The 14,745-nt window shown below is 38.5% G+C and overlaps 1 protein-coding gene across 2 annotated transcripts in view; it reads left to right on the top strand.

Annotated features, from left to right (window-relative positions):
• Nucleotides 1-14,745, top strand: part of CDK5RAP3 (CDK5 regulatory subunit associated protein 3) — a 613,925-nt gene that overhangs the window by 547,006 nt on the left and 52,174 nt on the right. For both annotated transcript variants that reach the window (XM_044055301.1, XM_044055302.1), the window contains exon 11: nt 9,208-9,290. In XM_044055301.1, the coding sequence (XP_043911236.1) occupies nt 9,208-9,290 (83 nt within the window). The remainder of the gene's footprint in view (nt 1-9,207; nt 9,291-14,745) is intronic.

Raw genomic sequence — 14,745 nt, 5'->3', positions numbered from 1 at the left:
TCCCAAGGTAGATCCTACGTGATCGCTACAGTCCAGCTGAGGTCACATCTGATCAGGCGTCCCAAGGTAGATCCTACGTGATCTCTACAGTCCAGCTGACGTCACAGTTGTCTGCCTTGCTGCCTGATACAGGAATTAAAAGCCTCTGTGAACGGCAAGCAAGTCCCTTTTTCCTGTGCCACTTTGGTCATTAGAGCTTATCACATCAGAAGGTTTAGTAAGTAACATACAGACAGGGGATGTGATGTAACTATCTTCCATGAGGTCTATATTCAACCTAATTTCCATGTAATGTTTGTGTACCACATGGCATAGGACGTGTGCTACTAGTTACTGAAAAAAGTGTAGGATCATAAAGCGTTTTACCAGCTTTCAAAGACTTCAAAATCTTGTAAACACTAAGTGCTGCCGGACAGCATACATGTATGAAATATGCCTATGCACAGTGACAGCTTTAAAAGCTGTTAGTTTTTTCAGTCTGCCACACCATTTGTTGTAAGTGTGGCTGAGTGAAGGGTTCAACAACTGTTAAAGCCATTTTATCTTCTTCTGCTGTTCTTTGTCAGCGCTGTCCATTTTTAATCATCTAGTGCAAGATCCAATCTTTACAGCACTTACTGGTACATCACTAAAGCTTGTTAAGCACCTTTCTAACTTCAGAAGGGTGCTTACAAGCCTATCTTTTTCTCACTTTGGAGTGTAGTCAAAGTATTCCATGTACTAAAATTTTAAGCACTAAAATATATTAATGTCTATAACATAACAGATATTACATTATATTGATTAGTGTCAGTTGATCTTAGCACTAAAACATATTATGCACTGTTCATAGCAAAGATAAGAAGTGTTGTTTTGCATGTTCAAACATTTTAATAATAAATGTATACTACTCTGGAACAGTTCATAAATCTGTCTGGTTTCTTCAATGGGGTGCCATATCTGCCATATAGGATGGCGCAGTGGTGCAGCGGTAGCGTTGTTGCCTCACAGCAAGAGGTTCTCTGGTTCGATTCTCGGCTGGGGTGCCTTCTGTGTGGAGTCTGCATGTCCTCCCTGCGTTCGTGTGGGTTTCCTCCGGGTGCTCCGGTTTTCTCCCATGTTTCAAAGACATGCATCTTGGAGCCTTTCTCCCTGGGCCTCCGCTGAAAATTGGCTTCGTTCCAAGTCGGACTTTCCCAGTTAAAAAATGTTAAATAAATTAAAATAAAATAAATAAATCTGGAGATTTTAAAGGAGCACTGAATATTCAGTCTTTTTGAGACATATCTTGCTGTATTGCAGCTTCATATGAAAGTACAGTTCAGGAGTCTGTCTCTGCAAGTCTTAATGTGCATCTTACAATTATTTACTATACTGCTTTCCTAACTTATGTTTCTAATGTAACTGTTCTTTAACACTCTAATATTGTGGTGGCTACTGTTTGTGTCAGCTTTGTCGATCAGTTCTGAAAATGGTTCTTGGACCAGTTCAGATATCACAGTTATTAGTATAGTTATTTAGTGGTAGCCATTTAGTGACACACATGCCATCTCTGAAGAGAAAAATGTGTTTTGCGCTTCACACAGATCAGTGATGCAGACAACTTAGATGTGTGCCCTAGCCCGAGAAAAACACAGACCATACAAAATGACGAGACACCCTTAAAAAAAGAGAGAGAAAGGAACGAAAGAAAAAAAGAAAGAAAAATCATATATACTAGGAAAATCAAGGTTGAATATGGTCCACATAAGGTGAGACTTTTTTAAACAGACATTTTACCAGGTAGTACCCAATGTAAAATGCACGTACCTTTTTTTGCAAGGTAATTTGAGGATACTGAAAAGATAAATATCATTGTGCAGTTAGCGTCGTAACAAAATTCACAACCTTTTTGTACCCACAGATTACACAAGCATGGTTCCATTCACACCTAAACATTTTATTTCTTGAGTGTAGCAGGAGCAGCTGTAGCAGCTAGACAACATTTCTTCCATAGTTAAAGGGTTGAATCAGCAGGTAAGACATGCAGGACTGTACCAGAGGCTGGGATGGTTGGAAGGGTGGAGGGTTATGAGGCTCAGGTACACACCTACGTAAGCATATTCTTCACTTGTTTTTACTAATCCCTAACAGCAGTGGGCACTCTTTACCTATGAGAATCCTGTGAAATGGACAGCTGTATTAAGTACTTGGTGGTTCAAACATTTAAGGACTAAAGGTGTTTGTGTCTACATCCATCTGTGTAATTGGGTGGTAAGAAAGGCTGTTGAAGTCTGTACAGTGAATAATTAGTGATTTTCCAGAGTATTAGGCTGGACTTTAAATGTTAGAAGGCTGTGAGTCCTCTTTGACTTGTTAGACATGCTGCATGATGCCTGTCTGTTAAGTTGTGCTTTTTGATGATAAGGCAAGGCCTCTGTCAATAGTTGTAGTACTAGCAGGATACACAGCCATTCATATGTTATGGCTACAGTCCATGATGGCTGGACAGATGTTGATTGTACAGTAGCATGACCTGAGTTGGTTCTAGCTCCAGAGAGAGTGAAATAATATTTCCATGAACCAACAGTTTTATAGCACACAGAAGGCTGTCCTTTCTCAGAGAAATGGATCTTAACTTGTTCTGTTTAGTGTGTCATAAGTGGATTTGAGAAGGACAAGACCGATTGGGTTATGCATCATATTCTGTGTCCAAAGCGCAGGCACTAGACTTTTTGTATCATGTATGCCGTTGTCTTACATTGATGGTGAGCACCTCTTGACTGCCTCGTCTTTTGGAACAGGCTAGCAATTCATGGGAAATAGAGCACCTCTGTGACACTGTTCAAGAGGAACCTGGAAGAGTGGATGTGGCACCATAAATTCTTAAGGGGATAGGCCCACAACCCTCCTGGACATGGGCAGTGTTGAGTATTGACTAGCATTTTCATGGTATTACATTAGGATGACACGGTTAGACTTAAAATGACCTCCAAGCTGATAGTCTAGTAATCTCCTATGATCCTTTGAGTCCTTCTATACAATAAGCAAGAACCTTGGCATGTTGTACTGATGTACAGAAGAGATATCGAATGAGAAAGGTAAGGAGGGAATATTTCACAAATAAGAGTGATGTGGTAGAACTGTGATACTGATTTTTATAGTACTAGAGGTATGTTAAATGTTTATGCAAACTGTCAGTATTTATTATTTATTTATTTGACATTTGTTAACTGGGTTAGTCTGACTGTGCAAGAAGCCCTTTTTTTAGCAGAGACCTGAGGAGAAAAGCTTCAGACATATAAAGAATATAATACTTATACAAGTGCATGCAGATACAAAGCTTAAATAATGTAGATACAAAAGCAGTTAAGACTTATTAACAAAAGATTTAAACAGTTGCATTCTCACAGAGAGTAAGACTACAATTACCACATTGGCAAATAGTCAGCCAGTTAAATAGTGGAGTGTTGATTCCCTTTAGCTATATATCTATCTATCTGTATATATATATATATATATATATATATATATATATATATATATATATATATATATATTAAACTGAGAGAAAATATGTTCTTTATAGCCGTAGACTGTTGGGTGTAGTTAATATAACATTGTTTTAACAGAAATAAAGGAGAAAGGATGATGAGGAATAGGTCCGGTAGGAGTAGGACAGTGGCAGGTCCACGTATTATGCATGTAATCTTTTAGTGCTTTTTTATAATACTGAGACTGTTCGTGATGGATCTAAGGTTTGGGGGAAGTTTATTCCAGGTGCAGGCAACAGAATGACTATACAGAAATTTAGCAGTATGCTTTGTGGGCTTAAAGACTTCCAGGAGACGTTGGTCTGCACTGTGGAGACATCGTTTGGGGGTATAGGGAGAGATTAGGGTAGAAAGAGCAGGGCAGTGGCAGAGATTAGCTAGTACAGTGTGTGTGAGTTGGAGTTGAGGAAGTAGGAGTTGGTTTTGGACTTCTAGCCACAAAATATTCTTTAGGGCAATGCAGTGATAGGATTGGTAGGGTAGATTAGCAGCATACCTAGCTATTTTATTATACGTGGATTCAAGTTTGACCATGAGGTTAGACTGGAGATTATTGAGAATAGGTGAATAGACCTAGTTCTTGGTGTGTTTTTGATAGCTTGTAGAATGTGAGTGTCACATTTAAGTTGATTGTCGATAACAATGCCAAGGAGTTTAGTATGGGTTTCTACCCAGATAGTAGTATTGTTAAGGGATGAAACTAAGAAGGAGTTTTTACAACGATGCAGAGATTTAGGGATGAAGAGAAGAAGTTTTTTTTTTTTTTTTTTTTGGATTAAGTAAGAGTTCATTGTTGGTTACCCATTTTTCCACAGACATGAGTGAGTCTTGGGTAAGGGACAAACGGTGGGAGAGATTATTGGAACAAGATATGATAGAAACGTCTGCATAATGGATTAGAGAAAAGTAGGGGCAAGCTATGTAAAGATTTATAAAGATGTTAAATAGGAGGGGCCCTAGTATGGAGCCTTGGGGTACGCCAGTATGAAGAGAAAGGAAGGGAGAGGAGACTGATCGCCATCTGACAGACTGAAGTCCATCAGAGAGGTAGCTGGAGAACCAGACTATATTAGATTTAGATAGAAGCAGATTGAGAGACAGTGTTGAGTCCATCAGAGAGGTAGCTGGAGAACCAGACTATATTAGCTTTAGAGAGAAGCAGATTATGAGAGACGGTGTCAAAAGCTTTGGATAAATTGATGGAGAGAAGAGACCAGTTTGTTTTCATTTTGAGCTTTGGCAATGGTTTGAGTGAAGGTAATGAGAGCAGTGGCAGTGCTATGATGGGGGTGAAAACCATGTTGTGTGGGAGTTGGGAGGTTTTCCTCTATAGGATGATGAAGGATTTGTGTATGTCTACATATTTCCAGAAAACCATGTTGTGTGGGAGTTGGGAGGTTTTCCTCTATAAGATGATGAAGGATTTGTTTATGTCTACATATTTCCAGAAAACCGTGTTGCCTGGGAGTTGGGAGGTTTTCCTCTATAAGAGGATGAAGGATTTGTTTATGTCTACATATTTCCAGAAAACCATGTTGTGTGGGAGTTGGGAGGTTTTCCTCTATAAGAGGATGAAGGATTTGTTTATGTCTACATATTTCCAGAAAACCATGTTGTGTGGGAGTTGGGAGGTTTTCCTCTATAAGATGATGAAGGGATTGTTTATGTCTACATATTTCCAGAAAACCATGTTGTGTGGGAGTTGGGAGGTTTTCCTCTATAAGATGTTGAAGGGTTTGTTTATGTCTACATATTTCCAGAAAACCATGTTGTGTGGGAGTTGGGAGGTTTTCCTCTATAAGATGATGAAGGATTTGTTTATGTCTACATATTTCCAGAAAACCATGTTGTGTGGGAGTTGGGAGGTTTTCCTCTATAAGAGGATGAAGGATTTGTTTATATCTACATATTTCCAGAAAACCATGTTGTGTGGGAGTTGGGTGGTTTTCCTCTATAAGAGGATGAAGGATTTGTTTATGTCTACATATTTCCATAAAACCATGTTGTGTGGGAGTTGGGAGGTTTTCCTCCATAAGAGGATGAAGGATTTGTTTATGTCTACATATTTCCGGAAAACCATGTTGTGTGGGAGTTGGGAGGTTTTCCTCTATAAGAGGATGAAGGATTTGTTTATGTCTACATATTTCCGGAAAACCATGTTGTGTGGGAGTTGGGAGGTTTTCCTCTATAAGAGGATGAAGGATTTGTTTATGTCTACATATTTCCAGAAAACCATTTTGTGTGGGAGTTGGGAGGTTTTCCTCTATAAGATGATGAAGGATTTGTTTATGTCTACATATTTCCAGAAAACCATGTTGTGTGGGAGTTGGGAGGTTTTCAAAGGATTTGTTTATGTCTACATATTTCCAGAAAACCATGTTGTGTGGGAGTTGGGAGGTTTTCCTCTATAAGATGTTGAAGGGTTTGTTTATGTCTACATATTTCCAGAAAACCATGTTGTGTGGGAGTTGGGAGGTTTTCCTCTGTAAGATGATGAAGGATTTGTTTATGTCTACATATTTTCAGAAAACCATGTTGTGTGGGAGTTAGGAGGTTTTCCTCTGTAAGATGTTGAAGGATTTGTTTATGTCTACATATTTCCATTATTTTGGAGAAGGAATAGGATAGCAGTGGGACAATAGTTGGAGGGGTCTGTGTCGTTTCGACCTTTATGAAGGGGGTATAACATAGAATTTCTTCCAAATTTTGGGCACAGTATTTTCAAGAAGGGATCGGTTTATGAGAATAAAGACATGATCGGCAATGGCATTAGCAGCAATTTTGAAGAATTGTAGGGGTAAGTTGTCAGTAGAGGGAGAGCAGAGTTTAAGTTTAGAGAGAAGTGATTTGATATGTGCAGTGGGATAGGGTTTAAAATTGGGGAAGAGGGAATGGGTTCAGTAGATGAAAGATATAAATTGTTATTTTTAGTAAGTTTTTTGATGGAATTGATGAAAATGTTGAGTAAAGTGGCTGTATCAAGGTCAGAGCTGTTTAGACAAAGATTAGGTGTAGTAGGCTTCCCAGGGTAAAGGAGCTTATTAATATTGTTCCAAAATAGTTTGGGATTAGAGTGTGGATTGTTTAGTGGTTTATAATAGTATTGCCTTTTGTCCTTGTCAATATGTTTCTTGGTAAGGTTCCTAAGTTCTTTATAATTTTAAAGGTGGTTTGGTAGATACATTTTTTTTCACTTCTGCCAGTCTCTGTCTCTCTGTAATATGAGGTTGAGTAGGTTGAGATAGCCAAGGGGAAAAGTTAGATTTAAGTCTTATTTTTCTGACAGGGGCCAGAGCATTTAAAGTATTAAGGAAAATTTCATTGAATTTGGAGACTGCTTCATCAAGTGGAAGGTTGTATAAAAAGGTCCAGTTGAAGGAGGAGAGTATATCATTGAAAGTATCGGGATTGAAGTTATAGAGTTTATGACAGTCTTTGAAATGGTGGTGTCTGTGAAGTCGAGGAGAAGTTCTATAAACTAGGGTGGAAAGGTGGTCACTGAGAGAGTCTGGAAGAGTGCAGGAATTGTGGTAAATGTTTGGGTTAGAGGTGAGGATCCAGTCAAGAGTAGTGCCAGTGTTGGAATGTTTGTTATAGCGAGTGGGATAAGTAATGAGCTGAGAGAAGCCATATAGGTTGACACAAGTATGGGAAGAGGAGGAGTTTGTAGTTGTCCAGTCAGTATTAACATCACCCAGGATAATAGTCGTGTAGATGTTATCAGAGATCCAAGAGAGAAATTGTTGTAGGATAGGAATATTATTTCTTGGGGGGGGGGTGTAAATGGCAGCAATAGCGAGGTTTCTGTGTTTATTAAGTTTACAGTTAACTGTAAGTATTTCAGCAGAGTAAAAGTTAAGAGGGGGTGTGGGTAGGGGATAAAGTGAGAGTTGTTCTGAGTATAGAATGGCTACACCTCTCCCTTTTTTAGAGCGACAATCAAGTCGGAAGATATTATAGTCTGGGGGAAGGACTTCTGAGATATGTGGTTGTAGCCAAGTTTCTGAGAGTGTAAGAATGTCTGGGGTATATTGAGAGATCCGGGAGTGAAGATGGCCCACCTTATTATTGATACTTTGTAATTTCAGTGAGATTATAGTTACGTTTTTGGAAGGTAGGAGGTTAGTGGAGTCAATGACGGTAGCAGGGGGTGATACAGTGGGTTGAGTAGGAGGAGATGGAGAGGTATTGGTAGAGTCATTATAGCTTTGTTTAGAGGAGTTGATGTGTGGCCCAGGGTTGGGGTGAATGTTGCCAGAGCATAGTAAGGTAAAAAGGAATATTATCTTAGAGTTTGTGAGAGGATAGAGTGTAGCATACTTAGGACTAACTTTATAATGTAGAGACCTAAGCGGGAGGATTTTTACTCTGTTAAAATTTGTTATGCAGTTAGAGAATAGTGAGGGAGCGATGGAAACGTTGAGATAGGTTTGTACATCAATGTAAAGATAAGGGGGAGTGGGTGTTGGCATAATCATGAGCAAGCTGTTATAATAGGAGGTAGAGAGTGTTAGAATAAATAAGCAAGAGGAACAGAGAAAAGGAGAGGGTGTATTTGAAAGGGGATGTGACATCATTAGGAGAGATAGAGAGTTAAAATAATTAAAGATGTTGGGAGACTAAGAAATTCACTAGAAAAAGGAATATAGGTGTAAGGAGGGGAAGGTGACTGGAAAAGATGGGAGAAAGTGAGGAGATTGTATGAAAAAGATGAGCTAGATATGGGGAGCTATAGAGAAGATAGGGTTCAACTGGAGAAGGTGGGGTGGACTATAGGATTGGTACTAAGGGGGTTGGTTAATTAGGTTAGAGTATAAAGGAAATTAAAGTGCAGGTGGTTGGGAATGGGGGTGGGGTAGAGGAATGGAGTCAGGCAAGACCTGAAAAGGTGGATCTGCAATAGAAACAATCAGTGACATCAGTAAGTAGGGGGTAATTAAAAGTGAGTAAGCACTGGTGAGACAGTGGTATAATAAGAGTTGCACTTAGTAGCCATGAAATTAAGAGGAAGAGGTCAGTGGTGTCAGCAACAGTAAAGAACAAGGGACTGAGTGAGCAGCTACATTAGGGATAAGCAGTAGGTAGGATCAATAAAAACAAGAGTGGAGACAGCAGACTAAGGAAAAAGAGGGTAGGAGGAGAGTAGGAGACAGATGCGATGATGTGCAGGCAGCTGTACACAGCCTGGTATAAGCAGGAAAATTATTGGGTTACACGTACTTTACCTTACAAATCTAGAGAGGAATCTGCAGGTCCAGTTGCTAGGGTAGAAATGGAGCTTCAGCAGTACTTTTGATGGGAGTTTCACGTTTTGATGGGAGTTTCACACAGGTATCTTGAATTGCTGGGGACAGGTACCCTTTTCTAACAGCAAAAAGCAACTATCCTTGCATACAAACTAAATATCGGTAGCCGCTCTTGCACATCACCACAAAAACAGAGGTGGAGGGGAGAAGATCTACAGATGAGAAAAATGGTGGAGTAGATGAAGGTTGCTTTTTACTCCCTTACTTGACACATCAGGTATATGCTTACACCTGTATGCATGCTGTCACATGTGTGTGCATGTGCTGACTTGCATACTTATATTATGATTTGCCTTAGAGAATGATTTTGTTTATTAGTCCTTTGTCACATCTCCACATGTTAGTGTCACATAGACATCATTCTGTTTATTATCATTCTTCATGTGCAGATGGAACTGCTCGCGGACCTGACGCACTGAGTCTTCTAGAGAACCCAGACACCAGGAATCAATTCATTGATGAATTGATGGAGGTAAGTGACTTGCATCTGGATTTTTAAGCAGTTTCTTTTGTAACACCTGTCAGCAACTATTTCTCTCCCACTATTAAGGAACAGTCAAGTTTTTTTCACCATGTTGAAATATTGAGCTTGGAAACAAAGAATGAAACTTTTTTTAAATGTTTTGGTAAAAGCTGGCCAGTGACTTTTTGACCCAGGAAACCACTAAGCAGTCTGTGCTCAGAGTCTGACATTTGGAGATACTATCCATTGAAACAGGTCATTATTGATTGTCTGAATGTGAGATCCTGGGCCCATCAGTGTTGCATCTGAGGCAGCATGCATTGTTGCATTGGGAAGAATGCAGGCTATAGGTCCATCATTGTTACACATGGGGTAGCCATGCTATGTTTCCTGTATGATGAATGCATGCTGAGGGGCCTTCAGTGTTATACCAGGCTTTGCTTTGGTCACAGTGGGACAAATACATGCTGTTGTTCCTGTACTCTTACAGCTGAGGTAGCCATATTTCTGTCATTATAGTTCCTAGACTTCCAAGTGTAGTAGGAGTCATTATAATATGTAAATGGATTTATGGTAGATCTGGACATTTCAAAACTGTACAGCTCAGATAAAATGTCGGTTGAAATGCCACTGAACTGTATTGTTTACCAAGTCACTAAAGGTATTGCTAAGATGTCTATGACTTTTAATTTCTCCAAGTGTTTTGGGTTTCTCCGAGTATGTAGCATGCCCCATGGTATGTAAAACAGATAATGTAGATCCACCACATGGTATGTAAAACAGATAATGTAGATCCACCCCATGGTATGTAAAACAGATAATGTAGATCCACACCATGGTATGTAAAACAGATAATGTAGATCCACGACATGGTATGTAAAACAGATAATGTAGATCCACGACATGGTATGTAAAACAGATAATGTAGATCCACCCCGTGGTATGTAAAACAGATAATGTAGATCCACGACATGGTATGTAAAACAGATAATGTAGATCCACCCCATGGTATGTAAAACAGATAATGTAGATCCACGACATGGTATGTAAAACAGATAATGTTGATCCACCCCATGGTATGTAAAACAGATAATGTAGATCCACCCCGTGGTATGTAAAACAGATAATGTAGATCCACGACATGGTATGTAAAACAGATAATGTAGATCCACGACATGGTATGTAAAACAGATAATGTAGATCCACCCCATGGTATGTAAAACAGATAATGTAGATCCACAACATGGTATGTAAAACAGATAATGTAGATCCACCCCATGGTATGTAAAACAGATAATGTAGATCCACGACATGGTATGTAAAACAGATAATGTAGATCCACCCCATGGTATGTAAAACAGATAATGTAGATCCACCCCCATGGTATGTAAAACAGATAATGTAGATCCACCCCATGGTATGTAAAACAGATAATGTAGATCCACGACATGGTATGTAAAACAGATAATGTAGATCCACCCCATAGTATGTAAAACAGATAATGTAGATCCACGACATGGTATGTAAAACAGATAATGTAGATCCATGACATGGTATGTAAAACAGATAATGTAGATCCACCCCATGGTATGTAAAACAGATAATGTAGATCCACCCCGTGGTATGTAAAACAGATAATGTAGATCCACAACATGGTATGTAAAACAGATAATGTAGATCCACGATATGGTATGTAAAACAGATAATGTAGATCCACGACATGGTATGTAAAACAGATAATGTAGATCCACCCCATGGTATGTAAAACAGATAATGTTAGATCCACCACATGGTATGTAAAACAGATAATGTAGATCCACCACATGGTATGTAAAACAGATAATGTAGATCCATGACATGGTATGTAAAACAGATAATGTAGATCCACGACATGGTATGTAAAACAGATAATGTAGATCCACCCCATGGTATGTAAAACAGATAATGTAGATCCACCACATGGTATGTAAAACAGATAATGTAGATCCACGACATGGTATGTAAAACAGATAATGTAGATCCACCACATGGTATGTAAAACAGATAATGTAGATCCACGACATGGTATGTAAAACAGATAATGTAGATCCACCCCATGGTATGTAAAACAGATAATGTAGATCCACGACATGGTATGTAAAACAGATAATGTAGATCCACGACATGGTATGTAAAACAGATAATGTAGATCCACCCCATGGTATGTAAAACAGATAATGTAGATCCACGACATGGTATGTAAAACAGATAATGTAGATCCACCCCATGGTATGTAAAACAGATAATGTAGATCCACGACATGGTATGTAAAACAGATAATGTAGATCCACCCCATGGTATGTAAAACAGATAATGTAGATCCACCCCATGGTATGTAAAACAGATAATGTAGATCCACGACATGGTATGTAAAACAGATAATGTAGATCCACGACATGGTATGTAAAATAGATAATGTAGATCCACCACATGGTATGTAAAACAGATAATGTAGATCCACCCCATGGTATGTAAAACAGATAATGTAGATCCACCACATGGTATGTAAAACAGATAATGTAGATCCACCCCGTGGTATGTAAAACAGATAATGTAGATCCACCCCGTGGTATGTAAAACAGATAATGTAGATCCACCCCGTGGTATGTAAAACAGATAATGTAGATTCACCCCGTGGTATGTAAAACAGATAATGTAGATCCACCACATGGTATGTAAAACAGATAATGTATATACATTTTTCTGGGATGGTCACATCATCATTTCCTAGGATTCAGTTCAGCCATACCACACTGTACATAACCCACATGCATTAATGTAGCCTAGAACATACACGTACTACAGTAATATTCTAACACCAGTGTTGCCTTTACCATGGGAATAAGGCCTGCTAAGTCTTGAAATTGTCAAGACACACACTACAAAATCACAAAACCCAATCCACATTTGCAAAACTTTTGTGTGTCATACCTCTCAGCTGTCCAGATTTTCACAGAATGTCCAGAATTTTGCCTCTTATTTTTGGTCTTTTCCTAATAAAATTTGCAGTTTTCTGACAAATTACTGAAGATTCAAGTCACTAAATAATGAGATATAGTTGAGTTTCAGATCTTGTATCTTTCAGAAAACAGATCTGATATCTTTCAGAAAATGCACGCTAACACAAAACTTGTTATTCAAGCAACTTTTTAAGTTTATAAAAGGAATATTTAAAATATGTCCCTACTTTTGGTGCTTTGCCCCACCATAATTTTAGGCTTTTCCAGATTTCTTGCCATAAGAGGTTGAGAGATACGATGTGTATATGTAATCACTTACACAACTTTAACACCTTACAGCAAAAACACAGCACAATTTGGAATATGCACTTGAATGAGAACCTGTTGGTTGGTGTGATAAAGACTTCGGCCAGAGGACCCCCTGCTTGTGGAATAAGACTACTGCCCATACCAGGTGAAGTAGCTGCCTAACTCTGTTTAAATCCAGACTAGGTGAGCATTTGGGGATTCATAAATTCATCCCAGTCGAGCTTGCCATACCCTTATGGGTAGAGAGAAGAAGTAACTGGAACTCCGGTGGTTAAACTCCTGATGGTCTGCTTAACTGACCATTGAGTATACAGCTGTATATACCCTCTTCACAATGACCTGATATTGGCACACAGTCACTTACACTACTTATCGGTCAGAATCTGGAGATGGATTCTTAGCATGCATCCAGGGGGTACTGCTCACATCCCACTGCATAATACAGTAGTCCCTACAATCCCTCATTATTTGATGTAAGTAGTTACCATTGGGCTTGCAGAAAGAAGCATTGAGGTAGAAAGAACTGACAGAGCAGTGTAACAGCCTAGGACACCCGTTTGGAAAGTAAGTCAAGTGCAGAATTTTTACTCTTTTTTTTTTTTTTTTTTTTTTTTTTTTTAACATTTTTCTGTAATCCTATTCCCTAAATGAGCTACATTCATTGCATTATTTTTATTTGTCCCTCCAACCAGCTGTGATTAGCTGTCATCCTCTTCTCTACTGTTAACCCACAAATCTGGGTTTACCCCTTTCCCTCTGGAAGAATGTGGCCTCCAGTGGTAGTGGTTAGGCCAGTCAGAGAGGTGGAAACATCAACATTGTTTGACTGAGAGGTCAGTTGAGAGGGTCCCTAGTGTGGCATCCTTTGTACTCACTGCTGCTCCTTGGGGTTATGGTGACAGTTGCACTTTGACGCCAATGCCAGGTTGCTGCTGTTGATCATTCCTGACCATCCTTTTCCCCCTTGTTGGAATACCGCACACCCCCGTAGCAAACTATACAATGTCTAGCTTATGCAGCATCTACCCTGCCTTCCAGTGGAGAACAAGACATAAGGGTGTGTGTGTCTATAAATATATATATATATATATATATATATATGTATATATATATATATATATATATATATATATATGTATATATATATATATGTATATATACTGTGTTATATGTACTAGGGCATTTGGCGTACATTGCTAGGAACACTTCTGCTGCCCTTTACAACTACTAGCAGATGCTCCAGGCTCCCCATTGTCCTCATACCTCTCAACCTCTTAGAGCAAGAATTCTGGACAAAGCCAAAAATGTAGGGAGAGCGGGGGACAAAATTCAGAAATAGGGGACAGATTTTAAATATTGCTCATATAAACTTAGAAAGTTGCTAGAATAACAAGTTTTTGCATTTGCAAGCATTTTCTGAAGGAAATGGTCAGAAACTCAACTGTGTGTTGTTATTTCAGAACTGCAATCCTCAGTGATTTCCTAGAAAAGCACAGATTTTATGAGGAACAGACAAACAATATGGGGCAGTAATTGAAATATTCTGCAAAATTCTGGATAGTTGGGAGATATACGATGTACCATAACTATGTGATTTGCACAGGCATACTTGTAGTAGATATATATATACATATATATGTGTTTGTAGGTACACGGACTACTCTCCTTCTTGTGAGATATATATATATATATATATATATATATATATATATATATGTGTTTGTAGGTACACGGACTACTCTCCTTCTTGTGAGATATATATATATATATATATGTGTTTGTAGGTACACGGACTACTCTCCTTCTTGTGAGATATATATATATATATATATGTGTTTGTAGGTACACGGACTACTCTCCTTCTTGTGAGATATATATATATATATATATATATGTGTTTGTAGGTACACGGACTACTCTCCTTCTTGTGAGATATATATATATATATATGTGTTTGTAGGTACACGGACTACTCTCCTTCTTGTGAGATATATATATATATATATATGTGTTTGTAGGTACACGGACTACTCTCCTTCTTGTGAGATATATATATATATATATATATATATATATATATGTGTTTGTAGGTACACGGACTACTCTCCTTCTTGTGAGATATATATATATATATATATATATATATGTGTTTGTAG

Source organism: Protopterus annectens, chromosome 13.part0 (genome assembly GCF_019279795.1).
Source record: "Protopterus annectens isolate FY-2018-M chromosome 13.part0, PAN1.0, whole genome shotgun sequence".
Lineage (NCBI taxonomy): Eukaryota > Metazoa > Chordata > Ceratodontiformes > Protopteridae > Protopterus > Protopterus annectens.
This window is presented reverse-complemented; position numbering and strand designations above follow the sequence as displayed.